This window comes from Falco cherrug, chromosome 4 (genome assembly GCF_023634085.1).
Source record: "Falco cherrug isolate bFalChe1 chromosome 4, bFalChe1.pri, whole genome shotgun sequence".
NCBI lineage: Eukaryota > Metazoa > Chordata > Aves > Falconiformes > Falconidae > Falco > Falco cherrug.
In genome coordinates, this window is record NC_073700.1 from 63,688,307 (window position 1) to 63,708,151 (window position 19,845).

The window sequence follows — 19,845 nt, forward strand, 5'->3', positions numbered from 1 at the left end:
CGATGGACAGCCAAATTTACCATCACACGCAAGGAGTCACTAGCAAAGCAATCCAAAGGCAAGGAATGTATCACTCATACTTGTACCACTGCTTCAGGCCTATGAAAGTTGTCTGCAGCTACAGGAGGCGCGTTCCCGCTTTGAGGAGTTTTGTGTACCGATCTGTGTGTTGCCTGCTACTATTAGCAACAATGTACCAGGCACAGACTTTAGCATTGGTGCTGACACTGCCTTGAATGCTATTGTGGAGGTAAGAACGCGTATCTTTAAAAGTTGGTAAAATGCCTAAGATGAGGATACCTAAAGACACTTGAAATGTCAAGTTTTCTAAAATACTTCAGTTACTGTCTTATTTTTTTATGGTTTATAGTTAAGTTTGCCAAAACTCATTAAAGGTTAACCTTATAAAAATTAATAATGTTATATGTTTAACTTTTGGGGACTTAGTTCTGTTATCCAAGACTGGTGCATTAGTGCTTAGGGCATTTGTTTTTACTGAGAATAAAATATTTTGCTTCCTTTTATTTTGTTTTTTATCTTATTTAGCTCCTCAGCATTACTTGGGTGGGTGAAAGAGGAAAGCGCATGTGTTGCAAATAAATGCCACATTTATTGCAGGGACTAATGACTGAGCTTAGTGTAGTAGAGCATTTTAAGTACACGGTTAACACTAAACACATGAATAATCCTATAGACTGTATTAGGTTTAACACATATTAAGTGCATATAAATGCATGCATAAGCACTTAAGTCTGCCATTGTTTCTGTCTGAGGCCAGAACTTACTATGAATGAGTTTTCCATTACAATTAGAACAATCAGTTTTCTAGTTTTATTCTGCCATAACTTTTTCCATTGAGTACAACTGTTTTATGAACTCTTCACTATCCTACTGAGGCTGCTGGAGCCACAGCAAAGGGACCTGAGTCAAGGTCTAATGTAAACAAATGAGTAAACCTCTGAACAGCTCTGCATTTTATCAAACCCCTCATTATCAATCCAGGTAACTACTTATAAAGTAATTGGCCAAGAAAATCAGAATAGAGATCCAAGGGTTTGAGAACTGCATCTTTTTTTTCCCCACTCTGATACAGTATTATTTATTTCTATAGAGTGAAAATTATATATAGATAATTGAAAGAGCTGTGTCAGAATATATTGTGGCCTGGTCTTTGGGAGATGCAATACAGCATTCCTGGGGTGAAGATGACCTAAGATGTAGTGTAGGTAAATTGTAGCACTATTTTCATGGGCAGGACACAGGTACTTTTAGCACTCCATTAGCTGCTTCTCCCTTAACCTGACATCTATAGAAGTAGGTAAGTCTGCTAATTATAACTAATAGCACTTCTAATTGTGATGCACCTGTAAAAATGAAAGCAAGAAAACATAATGGGGGGAGGGGGGGAATAATTGCTTGTATTGCAGCTTTTTCTTACTTCACTGTTTTCATTATTATCTTTAATTGCAATTTGTACAGCTTTCAGTAATGGTCTCAATAAAAAAATAAAGGTGGTTGTACTTATTGAATTTCATTATGGCTAGAATGTTTAGTTTATGCTAACAGTAGAACACTGTTGATTTGGTGAAGTTTTGAGTATCAGATTTTTCATGAAGCTGGCTCAGTTCATATGAAAGCTCAACTAGCAATGCAGCTCCAAAGAGTACTCCAGAAAGAGTTACCATGTCTTCAGGTTTAAAGCTTCTGAAAGCATCAGGTGTTTGAGCTTTGGCCTTTTCAGCCTATGGAGTAGTATATGAATTAATGTTTCTTTAAAATCCACCTGTGGTGTTTTTGTATTAGGGTATTTTTGTCACAGTCATTCTGAGAAAGCAAGAATAGTAGAAAGTTTCTACTATGTCTCTTGTATAGTCAAGGATGGAAAACCTTCTAAATAAATCTAAAGTGGGTAGTCCCAAAAGCAACTAATGATTTACATCCTTGCTTAGAACCTGGAGCTTCTTAAAAGGCAGAAAATGTCACTCTACTAGCAGCAGTTGGAGAACACTTTTAGAAAGCTTGGGGTTTTCAAAATGAAGGGGATCTTTGCATGTGTATTTATCACTTCAGTGTATAAAGCCAAGATTTTTAAAATGAGTTAAAATTGGTTCAGTGCTACACCTGCCACTAATACAAGTAATGGCTTTTTTTATAAATTTGTTACTGTTTACTTTGTGCCAGAAACCAGTATTGTGCAAAAATTCTTACGAAACCACATCTGGAAGGGGAAAGTAAGGTGCTTGAGGAATTGTAAAATCCAAGACAGGTAAAAGACAGAAAGCCATTTCGAAAAAACAACTGGAAGTTCAATGCAAGGCTTTTGTGACATAGTTTGTTACAGAGATACTTTCTGCTTAGGGTAACAGTGTTCGTCTATATGCAGAATAAATTCATGTGAATCATGGTGGTGTGCGTATATGCAACATACACATATGCAAGTATATAAATACAATAAATGAAATAACGTGTCTTTTGCTAGCTGGACCTAAATAAATGCATACAGTGGTTTTAGTCCCTCAATGCATTAAACCTTTTTTTGTTAAAGGTCCTAGGTTTTTATTAAGTTTTCTGATGTATCAATTAATTATTTGTTCTGTGGTCTGTTAGGTGTATTTTTAAAGACCATATTGCTCACAGTGTTAATTTCAGCTTGAGGTATTATTTTCAGTTAGCTGAACGAAGGTTTGGTTGTAAATATCTGTGAAACAGAAATACCTTAAATATTACAGCATCTGCAGTTACTCATTCAGAAAATCATTAAGGCCTATGTACTTAATTGTAATTAATCAAATGAATTATTAATAAATAAAGTAAATATAAATACAATTAAGTTATTATTACTAAACCCCAAAAATCATTGAAAAATGCACCAGTAGGGCTTGAAAGAGTAGTATTTATGGGGATATCATTGCTGGAAAGTAAACAATAGGGGCTATACATGCTCAGGACTTAAGTTTCAGAAATTGTAACTGTTAAGTATGGTTGGGAATGCAGTGAATTTTAAAATCAATACTAAGAAGAAACAAACTCTTCAGTAACGAATTGAGTTAAAGCAAAGAAGAGAAACTTATTCATGCCAGAATTGGTTAAAAAGCTCCATTATATCCATTTCTGTCTTTGTTAAAAAACTATCACTACTTTTAATTCCACGCATAAATCAAAATTAATTCTTGTTTTTCTGTTTGCAGGAAGCAAATAAATAAGCATTGATAATAGCAAAACATTTCAATTTGACTCTGGTGTTCAGTATATGATTTATAAGAATTACTTTATTTGGTAATTATTGTAGTTAAATGGGTTATTCTATTTTGCAGTTTTTAAAGATTTATTTTTTATAAATTCTTTTACAAGAAAGTGATGTAAAGTTGCATGACATAAAAAAACCAAAACTGAATTGTTATGGTTTTATTTAATTTAAACTTACAATGTCTTGTCTTTGATTAGACATGTGATCGCATCAAACAATCAGCCAGTGGTACCAAGCGTCGTGTTTTCATCATTGAGACCATGGGTGGTTATTGTGGTTATCTGGCTAATATGGGGGCCCTTGCAGCAGGAGCTGATGCTGCTTATATCTTTGAAGAACAGTTTGATATTCGAGAGCTCCAGGTATGCAGCATTAGAAATGTTTTCCTTATTTTTCAGTAGATCCTAAAATAGTTGTGTGTGTGTATATATATATATATATCTCATAATGTGTATATTTGAAGTAAACGGCTCATGTAACAACAAAGAAAGTTTAGATTGTATTTAAAAGTCTGTAGCGCTTTGATATAATGACGCCGGATCTTATGCCATGTTATATAAAGGAATATATACCCAGTTATTCTTGGCATCAGCTTCAGTTAAATGACAAAATTATTGTATTAGCCATTCAACACTACGAGATGAATTGTGTAATTTGTAGTCTTGATTCAAATTTAAATTACATGTAAATGAACAGACCTGGGCAGTTTTGAAAGAAAAAAAACAAGTAAGGAAAAAAACCCACCTTTTCCATTATGATATTGCCTCAGTTCATTGTGTGAGAAGGCTGTTCCAGGTCAGGAACCAAACAGTACGTAAGGTGCGTTAGATACTGACTTGGATACCGCAGCTGTTCAGAGCATGTTTGGAGGTGTTCCTAAAACAAAGACCTCTGGCTTTAAGGATTAGAGATTAGGGTGTAAGCTGATATGGAACTTGTCTACTATGAGGATTTTACGCTTCCGAGGTAGTTGGTCCTAGCTATGGTCATGGACAAATACAAAGCTAAAAAGATTGAAATTTCTTGAAAGGAAAGGGATGTGAAGTGAATCATAATTCCTCCCCACTCGTTTCTCAGTGGCATGTACTCTTCGCTTCATACACGGGAGTACCAGCACAGCAGTACATCGCTGTAACTATAACAGACTGTTGCAAGGACTGGGAGTAAGGACAAGCTATGATCTTTTGTGGCACTTTCTATATTTTTATGTATATTGAGGATCTCCAACTTGGTGCTGTATCAGTACAGCATACAAAAAACGACTTTGTGTTGCTATTAAAATCAGTTATTTGTGATGTAGAGGAAGAAGTTAGTTTTAGCCCAAGATGAATAGCTATACACGGTATATTATCCTGGATCTCCAAAAACCTGTTCATTATTTGATTTTGTACATAGTACTTTATGGTGGGGAATACTTTACAGAAATTCACAGGATACATAGGCTCATTAAAGACGTTCTAGAGTTCTCTATGGCTCATTAAAAAGACTTTTGTTGTTTCTAGGCTAACGTGGAACACTTGACTGAAAAAATGAAAACCAGTATCCAGCGTGGTCTAGTGCTGAGGTAAGCAAAAGTAGTTTTGATAGATGGCATCAGTGATGCTGAGCACTTCAAGCCAGGTAGGCTGCTTGGCCACTTGCAAAGACACTCCCAAGTCTATATTCCTTTAGTAAATTGTATTGTGTAGTGAAGATGTTGCTCCAGAAATCGATTCTGGGAGCTCGGTTCCAAAACTTCCTTCTTTCTATGTAAATACATTTGCTCTATAATCTAAAAAAATATTTTATCCTGTTTTCAGCCTGTTTTGTTGTCAGCTTTGTTTTTGTAGATTCTTTTGTACTAAAGATAGTGTGAAAACTAGCATACTTGTGTGCACATATAGTATGGCTTTACTATAAAAATCCTACTTAGATTTCAGGAGATAAGTGTCTTTCAAAAATCAAACCAATTAAAATATGTTGATTAGCATGTTTTAAAATTTTACTTTATTAGGCAGCCTGAATCGGGTGGTAGCTTTTCTTGAGCATTTATTTTCAGTCTGCCAAATAGGGAAGGGCTGATAAATGAATACCACAGTAAGTCGTATGAGGATGCCATTATATTTGTTCAGATTCTACTAGTTACGTAACTGGGGTGAAAAAATACCCTACATTTACAGTATTGGTGAGGAACAGGTTAAGGTACTATTCATTATCCATGCTTTTATAAATGGCAAAATTATGACGTTGGATGTCAGTGAGTTTTTGTTTTAATGCAGTTTTTCCTCTGCATAATTAACTTTTCACTACCTTATTCAGCAATGGATTCCACGTGACCTGCCAGTGATGTTAGTGTAGTAGAAGTAATGCAGACTTTAAAATCATGAGCACATTACATGGAAGTAAACATACATGATTAGATGAAAATATCCAAGCCATGAATACTGGTATCAAGAAACTGGGAAAAATATTTGTCATTCAATATCTGTAAAGATATCTACTACTTAATAGTAAACTTGCTAACTGTATCTGGCCTTAATTGTTACAGAAACGAGAACTGCAATGAGAATTACACAACTGACTTCATTTATCAGTTGTATTCTGAAGAAGGAAAGGGAGTGTTTGACTGTCGAAAGAATGTACTGGGCCACATGCAACAGGTAAAACTGACCTTAAAATTACAGACGAGCTTAACTTTGTACGGACAAAGAGCATATACTATTCAAACATTTCAAGCAAGTGTGACTCAGGATTAAAGAAAAAAAATGTGCATTTTTGTTTGTAGGTAACTTGGAAGTTTTTGTTAACACTGTATTTTATTGTAGTTCCTACTTAAAAATCTAGAAAAAAAGCACTGGATTCTTAATTAATTTAATTTTCCTCTCCTGTCTGTATTAATGAACATTTTTTTTTTTTTAAACGTATCTTGTAATTATTGTAATACACCCTTAGAACACCCTTATCTGCCCATCTGTAACGTGCCTGGCTTCTGAACCCTGGAAGATATTAGGTATCATTAATAAAAATATATGCAGAGGGACTGGTCTTGTAGAAGAGACAGTAGTGAGCCACTCCTTGTGGTCTTTGCACCTTGCATCTCTGTCTCACTGCACTGCTTGTTAGCAGGCAGGCAGTGAATTTCTAGCTTGGCTACTCTAATCACCGAGACTGAAGTAGAGTAAAAAATAAATGCAGAGCCAAATTTCTCAAGTACTAGTAGTGAAGTAACTATCTCTCCTTTTAAATCATTACAAGCTATATATGTATTCCCATTACTCATACGGTTCCAGAGTGTTCAGTGCTGAGGTTAGCACTTTCTGTGTAATATTTAGGAAAGTTTACTTTGAAGGTCAAGGCCACCATTAGTCAAACAGCCTGTTTGGAACTATTTTGGAGCTACTTCACATATAATTTTAGTCCCATCTGCTCCATTGAAAATGGATGAAAAAGTCAGACTTTATATAATACAGAGGGGTTAAAAAAAACCAAAACAACACTTTGGTTCCCAGAGCTGTAGAAAGGCTGCTGTAATACTTGGGATGAAAGCCAGAGGAGGGGGGGAAATAAATAAATTAAAAAATGCAATTACTAGTCTAGGAAGTCCTAATGCAGTTTGGTTTTTTTCTCCCCAGTATTACATACATGGCATTATGGCCTTTCTTGTTCTAGCTGCCATAGGGAGCTGTGCTTCCCAGAGGTCTTAGATTACAGAGTCAGCACTTGGATTTCTTAGGCTCCCTCTGACACCCCTCCTTCCAGCCGTTCCCTGGTTTATATTATGCTGAAGCCAGGTTGCCCTGTGGCGGTGAGATACCTGGGCAGCGAGATACCTGGGCAGCGCTCGGTGACCAGCACCAAGGACAAGTGGAAGAAAGGGAGAACAGTGCCCTCCATTTATCTGTGCAAAAAGTATTAGTGAATCCATGAGAGTTCTGCAGGTGCTCAACACAAATCTTCAGTGTTTTAGCTTGATTTGTGTGGTGGGGTTTTTGGTTTGTTTACATAAGAGGTAGAGCAGGCCGTTAACAGAGGTGACTGATACAATAAGGCAAAAATACTGGTTCAGTAACTAAACTAACCCATGCTTAAATTTTCACACAGGGCGGTGCACCTTCACCATTTGATAGGAACTTCGGGACAAAGATTTCTGCAAAAGCTATGCAGTGGATCTCCAAAAAACTGAAAGAAACCTACCGAAAAGGTGCAGAAGTATTTGGTGCTCTCTCTTGTCCCTGTCTCTGATTAGCTATCAGTACGTAGGACTGCTGTACTATGCAAACATATGAACGTATCTTAGTTTGTTAGTCAACATATACTTCTGTCCCCCTCCAGTATGATTTTATTGTTCATTAGTGCCTTGCTGTGCTTCCTGCTGTACAATTTCCCCTCAGATGAAGTCAGTAATTCAGATAGCTGTTTTTTTATGTCAGTGTGATTGCAGTGTTTCATGTATGAAGGAATTGATGGTTATATAGTTACATCTGTTCTTCCTTTTTGTTTCATGGTGGCTACATGGGAGACAGAAGAAGGTAATATGTCTTCTTTGGGAATTTTTGTAAAGGACTATTTACTAAAATCTAATTTAAAACTGGATGTTAAAATTCAGTCTTATTGTTGCCTAATTACACTGTATTTTCATCGCTAATCACCAAAGCTGAACTAAAAAAAGTGAAGATCTCCTAACCCTATTAAAGTACTAATTGATGTTTTACCATTACATTAAATATTCAGTAACTGGAATTAAGCTGCTATAAGCTTCCTATTCAGTTTAATTACGGACAAATGGTATTTGCCCTTAAAAGTGTGAGTAAGAAAGATCCTGAATTATTTCATTCCTTTCAGGAAAAGTATTTGCCAATACTGATGACTCTGTCTGTTTGCTGGGAATGCGTAGACGCAACCTTGTTTTCCAACCAGTGGCTGAGCTCAAGACTGAAACAGACTTTGTGTACGTACATGCTGCTTACATTTAAGCATTTGGACACAGGCTTCCTTTCACCACATCAAACCACCAACCTCCACAGTGCTGACGCACAGCCCTTTCCAACCGTTTTTACTCCACTTCTGCCTTTGGCCTGCATTTAGCCAGTGATTCATTTCAATCATTCTCTTTTCTAACAGCTTTGTCTTCCTCCTCCTTGTACTTGGAAGTCTCTTGTTAGGAATTCTTGGGAGTCCACTGTTCTTCTAAATCTCTCGTAGCTGTCTTTGCTGTAACACTTAGAATTACATTACTTCTGGCACAGTTTAGCAGGACAGCATTTTTGTGCTAAATCTAGTATTATGCTTACTTATAAGGAACATCTTCCAGTGAAATCTGTTCATTCCTTCAGTATTCTGTCCTCATTTCTATTTTGGGTCAGTATTTACATCCCACCATAAATGTCAGGATCTGTGTGATCTTAGGAATGCCATGACTGTTACTATTGTCAAATGCATTTGTCTAAGCAGCTAAGTAAATCCTCATCTCTTTTTTTTTTTTTTTTCTCCTCCCCCCCCCCCCCCCCCCCCCAGACACAGGATCCCCAAGGAACAATGGTGGCTGAAGCTGCGACCCCTGATGAAAATCCTGGCCAAGTACAAGACTAGTTACGATGTTTCAGATTCAGGCCAGCTGGAGCATGTTGCTATGCACAGCCCAAAGGAAGCAGAAACTGGAGCCATCTAAACACATCACTTTTAGATTATTGTAATAGATGCACATTGTGAGTAACAATGCTTTAGAATTGTTACAGCTTTGTTTTGTAACATTTAAATTATTGTACCAGCACTTTACGTGAAACAAGACATTCAGATGTCACACAGATTTTGTCCTATATTTGTGTTATGTTTGAAACAAACCCTAGCATCTAATGGATAAGCACCATTTATTGATACTACCCCTTAACAGTTCAGTGCAACACCGTTCTATGCACTCTGTAAGTTACTCATCTACTGCACTTTGTTTCAGAGTACTTACACCTCAGAAAATAAGTGTAGATGCCTAGCTCTGTGTCGAGTTACAGGATGTGCTTAAATGTATCTGAAGTGAAATAAAATACTGTTGCAAACATCATGAGTTGTATGCGCCTGCTTTTAAACAATGGGGGGAATGGTGCTTCATGAAGGATTCTCTGTACCCTCCAGCGAAGGGAAGAAGCAGTTGCCCTTTTCCCAACCATGCAGGCAGCAGTCGCAGCAGGGCAAGCGGGTTGTGTTGCTGATTAAGGATTAGGCTAGAACTCTGCACCCTTTCTCCTTACACTAGTGTAATCAGCCCTGTATAAGCTGGTCCTTACTTCATGCTTCCTTTCTCTGCTTCTTCAGGACAAAAACCCCATTGTGATGAAGGGTAAAACAGATTTTTGAAATTAGGCTGACAAACAGGGCCAAGATCATTTCCTCATGCCACCTCATCTGTCATATCAAAACACAACTGAATGTTGCCCAAATTGGCAAAATAAGTGGAACTGAGCATGCACTGTATGCTGACTCAGAGATTTGTCCGCTACGCTGCAACTCACTACAAACTTGGCTCGGTGCAAGGTGGAACGTATGGTCACAAAGCTCCTCTAACTGTAGGTGGCTTATGCAAAGCAAGCTGAAATTACCACACCAAAGAATGGAATCTGTCACTATGAGAGACATTGTTCTTTATATATCCAAGAGCAGACATTACTTCAAACAAACACCATTTACAACTATAGAGTTTTACATATACAAAAATATTTAATTTATATGGGATTCATATATGGTTGGAGGAGTGAGTCTTCAGAAAATACTAAGGTCTGTCTTTGCCATACAGAGCATGTAATTCTCGTTCTCAAATACTGTATGGTTAGAAAATTTTTCACATAGTTATTTCAAGAAGGACAGCTTAGCTTGTATGTTGGACACTTAAAAGCAGCAATGAACATTTAACAGCGCTATGGTCCAACTTAAAAGTTACTAAATATACCTTATTATATAGTGACACAGATTGGCATGTTTTGTACTAGCTCAATGTTCAGCAGCAATTCATCGTTTGACCCATGAGGGATCTCTGGCGATATCTGCGTTTTCTGGGCCAAGTATAGCTTGGCCACGAGTGCTCTTCCCAACAGCAAGATACCTGCAAGAAAAAAAAACAAAAACAAATGAGAAGCTGCTGCATTCAGCTAAACAAAAACACTCTCATCTTAGGACAAAGTGCTGTCTGACACGTATCTCTTGTCTGCATTTAAAAGCATCCTTAGGATCTGCAGTGGGTTTTCATCACAGTATAGCAGTCTCCTAAGGTGCAGCCCTAACCAGCCCGTCTCTTTCACCATGCATTCTTCAGTAGTGAATTCTTACATCCAAAGTGCAGTTCAGAAGTTAAGAAAGCACAAAATGTTACGAGTCTAGAACCAGCTCATACAGCCACGAGCTGGATGACTGAGTGTACTTGCTCTCCAGACAGTGTCTGGATCCTTCAAAAATAAAACAACTCCCCCAAATTCAGAATGCAGGAGGAGTTACATCTGCTAAAAGTCAGTAAGCGGGACATAACTAACGTCTCTCTTTCTAGGTTACAGAACACCAAGGAAAGAAATCCCAGAACTTTATCATGACAACTTTCACAAACCTGTTTTCTTCAAGTTAGGTTTTTGTCCTGTTTTTCAAGTAAACATTTTCCTAAATTGAGCACAGACTTACTTGTTTGACACCTCAACTAGGTTATCATTGTTCACAGCAAAAAGTTGTTCTCTGTGCAACTGCTTCATTTCATCTGAAATCCCATGTAAGAAATTATCCATTCCTAGAAAAAAAAAAAACCCAAAACCCACAGATCACTGCACTGGAATCTCAGCTACGGTTAAGTGCATGAATGAGTGCAAACTAAGAAGGTACAGGTGCTGGGAGGGAAGAACAGACACTACTGTTAGACCATTGTTCTGGGACAGTATCTAACTGTAAATCAAATATCAAAGGTTAGAACTGGACAAATTGATTTTCTGAGGTAGGAAGAGTTTACTATTTAGGGAAGAGAAGAAAAAAAAAAATCATATTCTATTCTGGTAAGTGATTTTGTCAAAATCCAGAAAACCTAAGCACGATTCATTCTAAGACTCTCAGAACTTTCTCAGAACATTTTAGCCAAGCTGCATTTCGTGAAGCTTCTATTTTTATTGTGAGAATAAAAAGAGAACAACAAACTCTTCACATTTGCCATCAGTTGTAATATATGTGCAATGCAAAGGTTTGGTCCCTGTTTAAAGAAATAATAATCCAAATCCAATAAAAATAATAATAGAAAAACATTTTGTCATGCAAATAGTCACAGGGAATAAAACGGGGCTTGGGAGGACATTTGTCAACTAGTCCAACCCCCTGCCCAAAGCAGGGCTGGCTTCCCAGCTGGATGCGGTTGTTGAGGTCCTTACGCAGGCCCCAGTGATCAAAGTAACAGCAGCACGAAGGGACAGGTGCTTCCCTCTGCAGCACCTTCCAGGCCTACTGAACAATGTTCTTCTATCAGCGTTTCTCTCAACCTGCCATAGCTCCGCTAAGATACAGGTAAAAGTATCAAAGAACGTAAATCGACTTCCACAAACACAACATTCAATATGCAGCCATTTCACTCGTATGCACCTAAAATTGATTACTTTTTTAATTGCCCAGACCAAAACCAAGTTCTGTCAGCTGAAAGTCAGCTTCGTTTTGTGTTCCTGTTTAATAGTGCTGATACAAGTACATATCAAAATAATGCTAATTTTAACCTTATAATTCCCTTATATATAGGGAAGGAATATATTCTAACTCGGCAAGTTAAGCTGAGAATGGGGGAGGAAGGGAAAAGGCAGGAAAGCAAAGCAACATGTGAGCAAACTGAAAAGATGTTGAAGATACTACCAAGCCATCATAAGTAATGTTGTAAATGTAAAGATAGCACCCTCCACTGCAGCAGGCTTATGCTTTAACATCTTCAAATAAGTATGCACAAAAGGTTAGTAACATTCATAGTCAATACGCATACTTTCGTCAGAAAATAATCCTTCGGCTTTTTTTGAATCAGAAAACCAGTATTTCTTTTTATTTTCCTGCATTTCATGCCCTTCCCAAGCCTAAACTTGTTTGTTTAATATCTACCTCCATCTCCTGGCTGTATTCACCTGACACCAAGGAGCAGTATGAACACAAAAACTTCAGCAGACAGACTGAATGCTTGTGGAATTTCTGAAAGGAGGCAACAGGAATTGACTGCTTTGTTCGAACTGCATTTGTCTTGCATCTGCCAAGTACAAATTTTATCAAATGATACAGTTTAGCAAACTATTCTCTTCCCTTTAAATGTAAATAATAAAAAAAAAATAAATATTGGCAGCACCGGGCGCCTGGTGAGAATATACCTTTATCTGAAGGAGCTATTGGTGCATCTACAGCAGCAAATACTGCTAGCTTAGCTTCGTTGATATCTTCTTGTGTGAAATCTCCAGATTTAGCCCATTCGACTGCTTTTTCAAATGTTTTCAAGGTGGCTAATGAATTTGGGTCTCTTAAAACAAAAACAGTAAGATTAATTACTTCAGCCTTACAGAACGAAAAACTAATTGCTTTGTTCTCATTTCTTTCACAATGTGTCACACAAACATATATACACAGGGATTAAACCAAATTATAAACTTCCTTTTTATGTATAAGAGGAGGTTTTAGGATTGGGTTCTGTGGGTTTTTTGTTGTGTTGTTTTGGGTTTTTAGAAGAACAGAGTGTTATAAACCAGGCATGTTTTGAATTTACAAAACACAAGTGAAGCAATTTCAGTTGTCTAAAAGTAGTTCCAGACAGTGTACAGAGAACTGCTATTAAAAAAAAGATTGTAAACCAGCACCATTTACAATGCATTATCAATTTGCTGCAACAGCTTAGTAAGCATAACTGCCATTAGTATCAACAACAGTAATATTTATGATATGCCGTATCTTCTCTAGAGTTGCTTTTCCTGCTACACCTGTTTTCGCTCTCTGTAAAACAGGTGCAACAGGCTAACAACTACTGAAATACCAACCAGGACAAGTCCTACCATGTTGAAACTTCATAGAGAGGCAAGGCTGCCCAAATTTTAGCAAGGAATCTCCACCAAGCACTGTGCTAGGCTGCCTTTGGTCTAGGGAAATTAAGCCAGGACACTATAGCCACACGACATTTTTAGTGGGGGTTATAACTGATCTTTGATACCTCAAAGTTCAAATTTCATTCAAAAGTGCTTTGTTAAGACCAATGCAAGGTAACTGTTCTGGGCTGGCAAAAAAAAAAAAAAAAAAAAAAGAGGAAAAGAAAAGGAGAAAGCAGTTCTAGCTCATCACCAGCAATGCCTTCTGCTGAATCTCTGATGATTCCAGCCAGTCAAAGGAAGCTGCACATTTTCAAACTCAGGACCTTAGGGAACATCATTCTACTTCCTGGTCTCAAATTTAGGTCTTGAATTCCCTTTTTTAGGGCCTCCTCAACCCAGTAAGAAACAAGCGAAAGCCAGTTTTACATAAATCTGGTACTAAGACATTACACATCTAAGTACAGAGATACAATGGTTGCTACCAGCAGAAATAAGTTAGGCTTTCCCAAGGACACAAACCAGAGAAAGCAAGGTGGGGTTTATAATATGCCCTAAGCAACTACTCTTAACATCATCAGCACTGAACCACTTTCTTGTCATTTCATTCTTTTGGTATCACTTCATCTTGAAAGAGAGCTACAACTAATCAAAAATACAACACACACAAGTGCACTCAGTGGTCCCCACAGACAGGAACAGGAAGGAACTAACCCGCTGTTACCTGTAGGAGTAGAAAGTGAATACGCCGTTGTGGCTAAGTTTAGCACCTCCGCCATAAGCCCCTCCTTTCTCTCTGATTTCTCGATGTAGGAATTTAGCTGTCATCAACCGTGCAAGAATTCGAAGGCTGGAATCAGAGAAATATCAACAGTGAAGATGTTACGTGAATTGGTCAACAGTAATACTCTGAACTTCCTCTAAAGTTCACAAAGATCCCTATTTGCAGTGCATTGCTGCTTGTAATCTACAACAGTAACAATACTCAAAACGTAGTAATAGCTAAATAATACGACACCATTTTAAGTGGCACTGCTTTGGAACATTCCTTGACTACTTTCACTGATTTCACTGTGATGAAATAGGAGAGCAGCCTCCTAACCTTTGTAACATGCGAAAGGATTGTCAACTCAGACACATCCAAGTAGGCAGGACTGTTTATTTGGAAGTTAAGGGACAGCAGCCCCTCGTTACTTGATCTCATCATTTACTAAAACAGGGCGTTTCTAGACCTAGCCATGCAGAAGTTGCTCTGTAAAGATTTTGTGGCAAGCGCACTGCAAGGCACGTTCTATTGACATTCCATTTTCTGTGCTCCACCTAACCCCTACGCAGAAGCTCCCTGCTGGTTCTGCTACCCACCTTGCATAGTCTGCAGCTGTGTAGGGAACTGTTCGAATGCATTCCCCAATATAGTTCACTGGGAAGGGCAGTACAAAATGGGTCTTCATCTGGCATGGTTTGAAAGTAGGATCCTAAGAGAAAAACACATTACTGTCACAGTAGCAGAGATGAGACAATTTATCCGTTTGGTAACTGTGGCTTTTTTGAGAACTATGACATTCTGCCAAACATACAGACACAGACATGCTAAACACACTACCTGACCTACACTGCAACCAGTGACGTTTCACTTGTGCCCGTATCAGCAGTCCAGTACACAGAACTGCCCTGGGAAACTAAAGTACATGGACACTGTACATTGGCTATACATCCTTGCACACAGCTTCTCAACTGTGCAGACCTTGTATTACTACCAGAGAGCTGGTAATAATGCTTCCCCTGCCACGCCTTTACTTTGACCGAAACAAGTGTTCCTAACTCTCCACTTCTATGTCCACATTAGTACATGGTGACATCACATTTTAATCCATTTACTCAATTTTACATACTGGGAAGAGGTTCAGAAACTGAGATCCACAACAAATGCAAGCCATTTATGAACACTGGCAGCTATATGAACTTCTGCACAAACACCCCCTGCAATAAACTCAATTCCTCCTTACAACCCCACCTCCACCTCTTCATGTCTCCAGGCCTCACAGCACTCGCTTCTTTGCCTCTTTCACACATGCACGTACTTGTATATGTGTGCTTACTTAAGCATGAGCAGAGCCTTACACATCTCCAGCAGCTTTTATGACGCTGTTTCAATACTCCCAAGCCTTTCTTCACTTCAGAGACCCATTCCCAAGCCCCTCACACAACTCTGGCTAGTTGGGCCAAGCATAGCAACGTATACATGTTGGTCAGCAACAAAACCGTGAGCTGAGCTTCCCCTGCCTTCTTCTCAAAGTAGAGCTCAGGGTATGTTAATCTGTTTTCTCTCCTGTAGCCAAACGCAGATTTTCATTTTTACTGAATTGTCACCAATGCTCTTCTGCCAGGTGTCACTCACATTCAGAATCATTTAGGGAGAAGAGGAAGGAAAGGAAGGAACTAACTAGAAGTGACCACACACGAGCCCGGTTCTGAAAGAAACCAGGTTTACAAATAAAACAAGTATCACTTACAAGAGATGGCACAAGTGAGTATTTGCCTGTACGTACAGATGGTGGAGTCACCTAAATGATATTCATTCCAGAACCAAAGGGAAGATAACAAAAAGGATGACATCAAAGGATTAAGAAGTTTGATGGGTAGTTTAAGGAAACAATCCAGTCAGAGGGTGGATCTGAAGGGCACAGCACATTTCAGTGGTGTGCTTCTAACTAATAAAAGAATCTCTAACAGCTTAAGATGGACCATTAGTACCCGTAAGAGCTCTGTAACACCAGTATTCCCAACAATACTGTACTTACATTCACTAATTTCCTTGTGATCTGCAAACCAGTAAGCGCTTCATTTCCCACAGGTCTGACTTCTGAAGATTTCTACAAGAGACCCAGCTCTCATATTAAAAGATGACTTAACAATTTAGACCAAGAATACTACAAGTGCAACCCCAGCCACTCAAACCTCTTCGAAACTATCATCAGACTGTGTCTTCACAAACCTAAGCAAGCTACTTGATTACTTATTTATATTTGAATTTCTAAGCAAACGCCAAATAAATTTCCTTTCAAGAGTAATTTGGCACTGAAAGACGACAAGACAGAGATTAAATCAGGCCGAGAAAGTTTCAGACTATCATTTCCCGCATGGATAGGAAACTGGGAGCTTATGCCAGTCTCATCAGAAATTAGGACGAATCTTCGTATTGACAGAGCGGATCTTTTGGCAACTCTATTGAATGAAGCACATTTTATGCCAAATGTCCTGAACACCCAGATAACAAGACAAATTTCTACACAACTGAGGAACTGCACATCATGCACCATTTCCTCTTGGCCAACATTTCAAGTAAAGCTCAGCTAAAAAAGAAATTACAGTTTCATGTGACAAAGAACAGAAGAATTTCTTTTTCCACATCCCACAACAAAAGCAGTAACCTCAGGGTAAGGCTTGACACCTGATCCACAGGATTGCTATTGCCCGTTTTATTGAGGTGAAGACAGCCTCTGTGGCAAAACACATTGCAGCATATCACAGAGCTGCCTCTTGCAAATTTCTTCAGATATCTTTGTATGGGCACAGTACCAGAGTTCAACGATCTCCTGATTACACAGTGGTTTTTACAAGAGGTAAGTCAACTGTATTTGATGCCCTAGTCACAAATGAAGTAATGTCTTACCTCAATCACATGGGGACGAACAGGTTTTCTCTCTTTTTTACTTCTAGCTATACCCTTTATAAATTTCTCTACTTCTTTAGAGGCTTCTGGTATCTGATGAGGTGTTGCATTCACTGAACATCTGTTAAAAACACATATCAAGTTTTTAAGTATGGTTTTGCGATTTTGGACAGTCCTTTATAATTTGCACCACTTTGTGCTCCTAAACATTTCCTACTCAATCATCAAAATGTTACATCTGCGGTCACTGATAATCACTATCACAGAAAAAAGCAAAATACTCATAAATCAGCATTTGATGTGCAATTAAAAAAAAAAGTCACAGTCCAATTGTGGGGTTTTTTTGCTTGCCCAAGAACACATTTGGACTTTTTAGCAGCAGCTGTCAAACTATTCCTGTGCACAGGACAGGACGACATCAGTTTTGCGAAATACAAGTGTCTCACAAAGAAACTAACGCCCTCGGTATTCTCTCTTCACAGGCAGACTTATCTGTATGGTTCAAAACCATGGTATTTCCATAATTTCATTCATCACTTCATGCTTTGCAAAACAAAACTTTGCAACTTATGTCACTCCAAATGGACTTATTTTTGGAACTAATGTGTCTGATATTAAACACCTTAAAGTGCCCTCTTATTTTTTCCAATATATTCGTAAAGCAGATTTCAGAATGCCACTGTTTTCCTTTTAGGAGAAAAAAAATCCAAACTAAAATGTATTCTACTGTTACAAAACAACAGAACAGTATTTGTCCAATGGGCACCTTGAAGGAAAAAAAAAAGAAAATGACAGAATTTTGAGTATTTCTGTAAAATCGCCCAGGCCATTTACACACTTGTGGTACCAGTTACATACGAAATTTGCCGTAAGTTTCTCATACCTATTAAAATTGAACAAAATAAGCCATAGCTACAACTCTGTAAGCAAGGAGGATTTAAAGTAGTAACATTTTTCCACAGCTCTTCATTGCACAAAACCCCAGTACTCCATGAAGTGCACTGAGAAATGCAGATCCACAGGCCATGGCCTCTATTTAACCTAATGCCCTTTTTCTTTTTAGCTGGAACACACCTGATGTTGTCACTATTTAATAAATACTTCTTAATGCGTGGTAGTTTGCGTAGTATTGGTTTAATATCAGACATTTCTGCTATCCTCTTCATCAGCTTCACCTGTGTGGGAAGGGAAGGCAGAAAGATGACAGATTAAGCCAACAGAAAGAATTAGCGAAAACAAGCACTGTCATTCTCAAGTCAAGGATTTCGGCCTTGCTGAAGGATGCCATCAACTTTTTACCTGATCCATCCCACTGAACATTTCTTGCAGTTCTCCAGAAGGTGTAAGGTTTTTGCTGGCTCTAATAGAGGCATATAAATGCCCACAATCTGGAATCCCGTTTGACAGCTCCTGGGCAGTCTTCTTAACCAGCACCCTGAAATGCTCTTCCTCCTCAAACTGGGGGCTGAAAAATAGCAGTATCAGCTTGCTAAGTCTCATGCAAAAGCACACCAATGGAATTTATAATAACGAATCATTCATCACCCCAAGTTCAACAAAGAGCTTTTAAACTGTCAGCTCTCCATTTAATCCACTATACAGTCATGCAAATGATGGAATACTCAGGTTTAGCAACTGAGAACGACTAAAAACAGTTATAAAAAGAAATCCAAAAGTACAACCTCTAAGAAGAGAATGGTTGGGGGGAGAGGGAAAAAGAAAATAAAAAGAGAACCCTAAAATACATGCAAAAACATGAACAAAAGAAAACCAATGTACTGTACTTGTTAAATATTTCACTCCATAAATGCATCATGTCTGGCAGATTTCTATCCAAGCACAGAGATGAAAAGAGCACACCCTGAAGAAAAAAATAAAAACAAAACAGAAAAAAAAAGGCTTCACACAAGACAACCAAAGCAATGGCCTAAGAAACGTACAATAACTTTCATGAAAGTGATGCAATGATGCCAACCCAATGTTACAAATCACAAAACCAGTTTAATGCAGGCTGTGCTACTAAACTCAGAGCAGACATGAAACGTGACTGTTCTTCACACAAAGTAAGCCTGTCAGTTCCTCCTTAACAGAAACAAAAATTCTTATTTTTCACATCAAGTACAAATAAAACCGCTCTAAGGGTGCACCTTTCTGCAAAGGAGTCCTCTAATTCAACTCCAGGATCCATGGGGAGCAGAACACAGCAGCAAACCCCCAGGTTAGTCTAAGAATAAACCTCAAGAAACATTGCTAGGACTGTTATGCCCAATACTGACACCTAACGATCTTGTAAACATGCCATGTATCTGAACCACAGCAATCTCTGTGTATAAAACTAAACCATTCTGTCCTCTACCCTCTGCTTCCAAACCTTTTTACAGCACCCACAAATATGGTGACAGATGCTAGTGAAGCACTGCCTTAAAACAGACAACCACATCAAGCACAATCCACATCAAGCAGTCCCCTTAAGATGAAATACTAGATTAATTCAAATGTCAAAATTCTATCTTACACAAAAAGGCACGAGTCCTTTTATACAATACATTCTCAATACACATTAGGTGATCCTCTGCTTGGGAGCCGACTGACCCTTAACTATAAAGCTGTTATTGCAAGTGGAACATCTTGAACTTTATGATTAATCTACCTGTTCATACACATCCAGGTGTGAATCATCTGGAATGATATGTGGGCTGACTGACATCCCACCTGTTTTGAGTTCTATTTTCTGGGCTTGTTCTCTGTAATCAAGGGCTCCACATCCCATCCTGTGAAAAACAAGAGAGATTTATTTCCATTTTCAGTGGATGCCAAAACCAGGATCCATATGGCAATACTAATCTAGTAACTAAACAACTTGGAGCGTTATCAAGCAAACATAGTATTTCACA

The 19,845-nt window shown here is 38.3% G+C and overlaps 2 protein-coding genes across 9 annotated transcripts in view; one reads left to right on the forward strand and one right to left on the reverse strand.

Annotated features, from left to right (window-relative positions):
* PFKP (phosphofructokinase, platelet) overlaps positions 1–9,281 on the forward strand; it is a 46,861-nt gene extending 37,580 nt beyond the window's left edge. For 4 of the 7 annotated variants that reach the window (XM_055710394.1, XM_055710390.1, XM_055710395.1 and 1 more), the window contains 7 exons: positions 98–250; positions 3,445–3,609; positions 4,750–4,811; positions 5,775–5,886; positions 7,328–7,427; positions 8,069–8,174; positions 8,741–9,281. In XM_055710394.1, coding sequence (XP_055566369.1) covers positions 98–250; positions 3,445–3,609; positions 4,750–4,811; positions 5,775–5,886; positions 7,328–7,427; positions 8,069–8,174; positions 8,741–8,894 — 852 coding nt within the window. In that variant the 3' untranslated portion in view covers positions 8,895–9,281. Of the gene's footprint in view, positions 1–97; positions 251–3,444; positions 3,610–4,749; positions 4,812–5,774; positions 5,887–7,327; positions 7,756–8,068; positions 8,175–8,740 lie in introns of those variants that run through there. The other 3 variants (XM_055710391.1, XM_055710393.1, XR_008732265.1) reach the window with 2 other exon arrangements.
* Positions 9,282–9,841: 560 nt separating this feature from the next.
* The window catches only part of PITRM1 (pitrilysin metallopeptidase 1), a 28,710-nt gene continuing 18,706 nt past the window's right edge, over positions 9,842–19,845 (reverse strand). For both annotated transcript variants that reach the window (XM_055710387.1, XM_055710388.1), the window contains exons 17-27: positions 19,602–19,722; positions 18,736–18,812; positions 18,251–18,416; positions 18,026–18,126; positions 16,952–17,072; positions 16,080–16,151; positions 14,641–14,753; positions 14,003–14,128; positions 12,577–12,722; positions 10,883–10,985; positions 9,842–10,316 (exon numbers count right to left, since the gene is read on the reverse strand). In XM_055710387.1, coding sequence (XP_055566362.1) covers positions 10,223–10,316; positions 10,883–10,985; positions 12,577–12,722; positions 14,003–14,128; positions 14,641–14,753; positions 16,080–16,151; positions 16,952–17,072; positions 18,026–18,126; positions 18,251–18,416; positions 18,736–18,812; positions 19,602–19,722 — 1,240 coding nt within the window. In that variant the 3' untranslated portion in view covers positions 9,842–10,222. The remainder of the gene's footprint in view (positions 10,317–10,882; positions 10,986–12,576; positions 12,723–14,002; positions 14,129–14,640; positions 14,754–16,079; positions 16,152–16,951; positions 17,073–18,025; positions 18,127–18,250; positions 18,417–18,735; positions 18,813–19,601; positions 19,723–19,845) is intronic.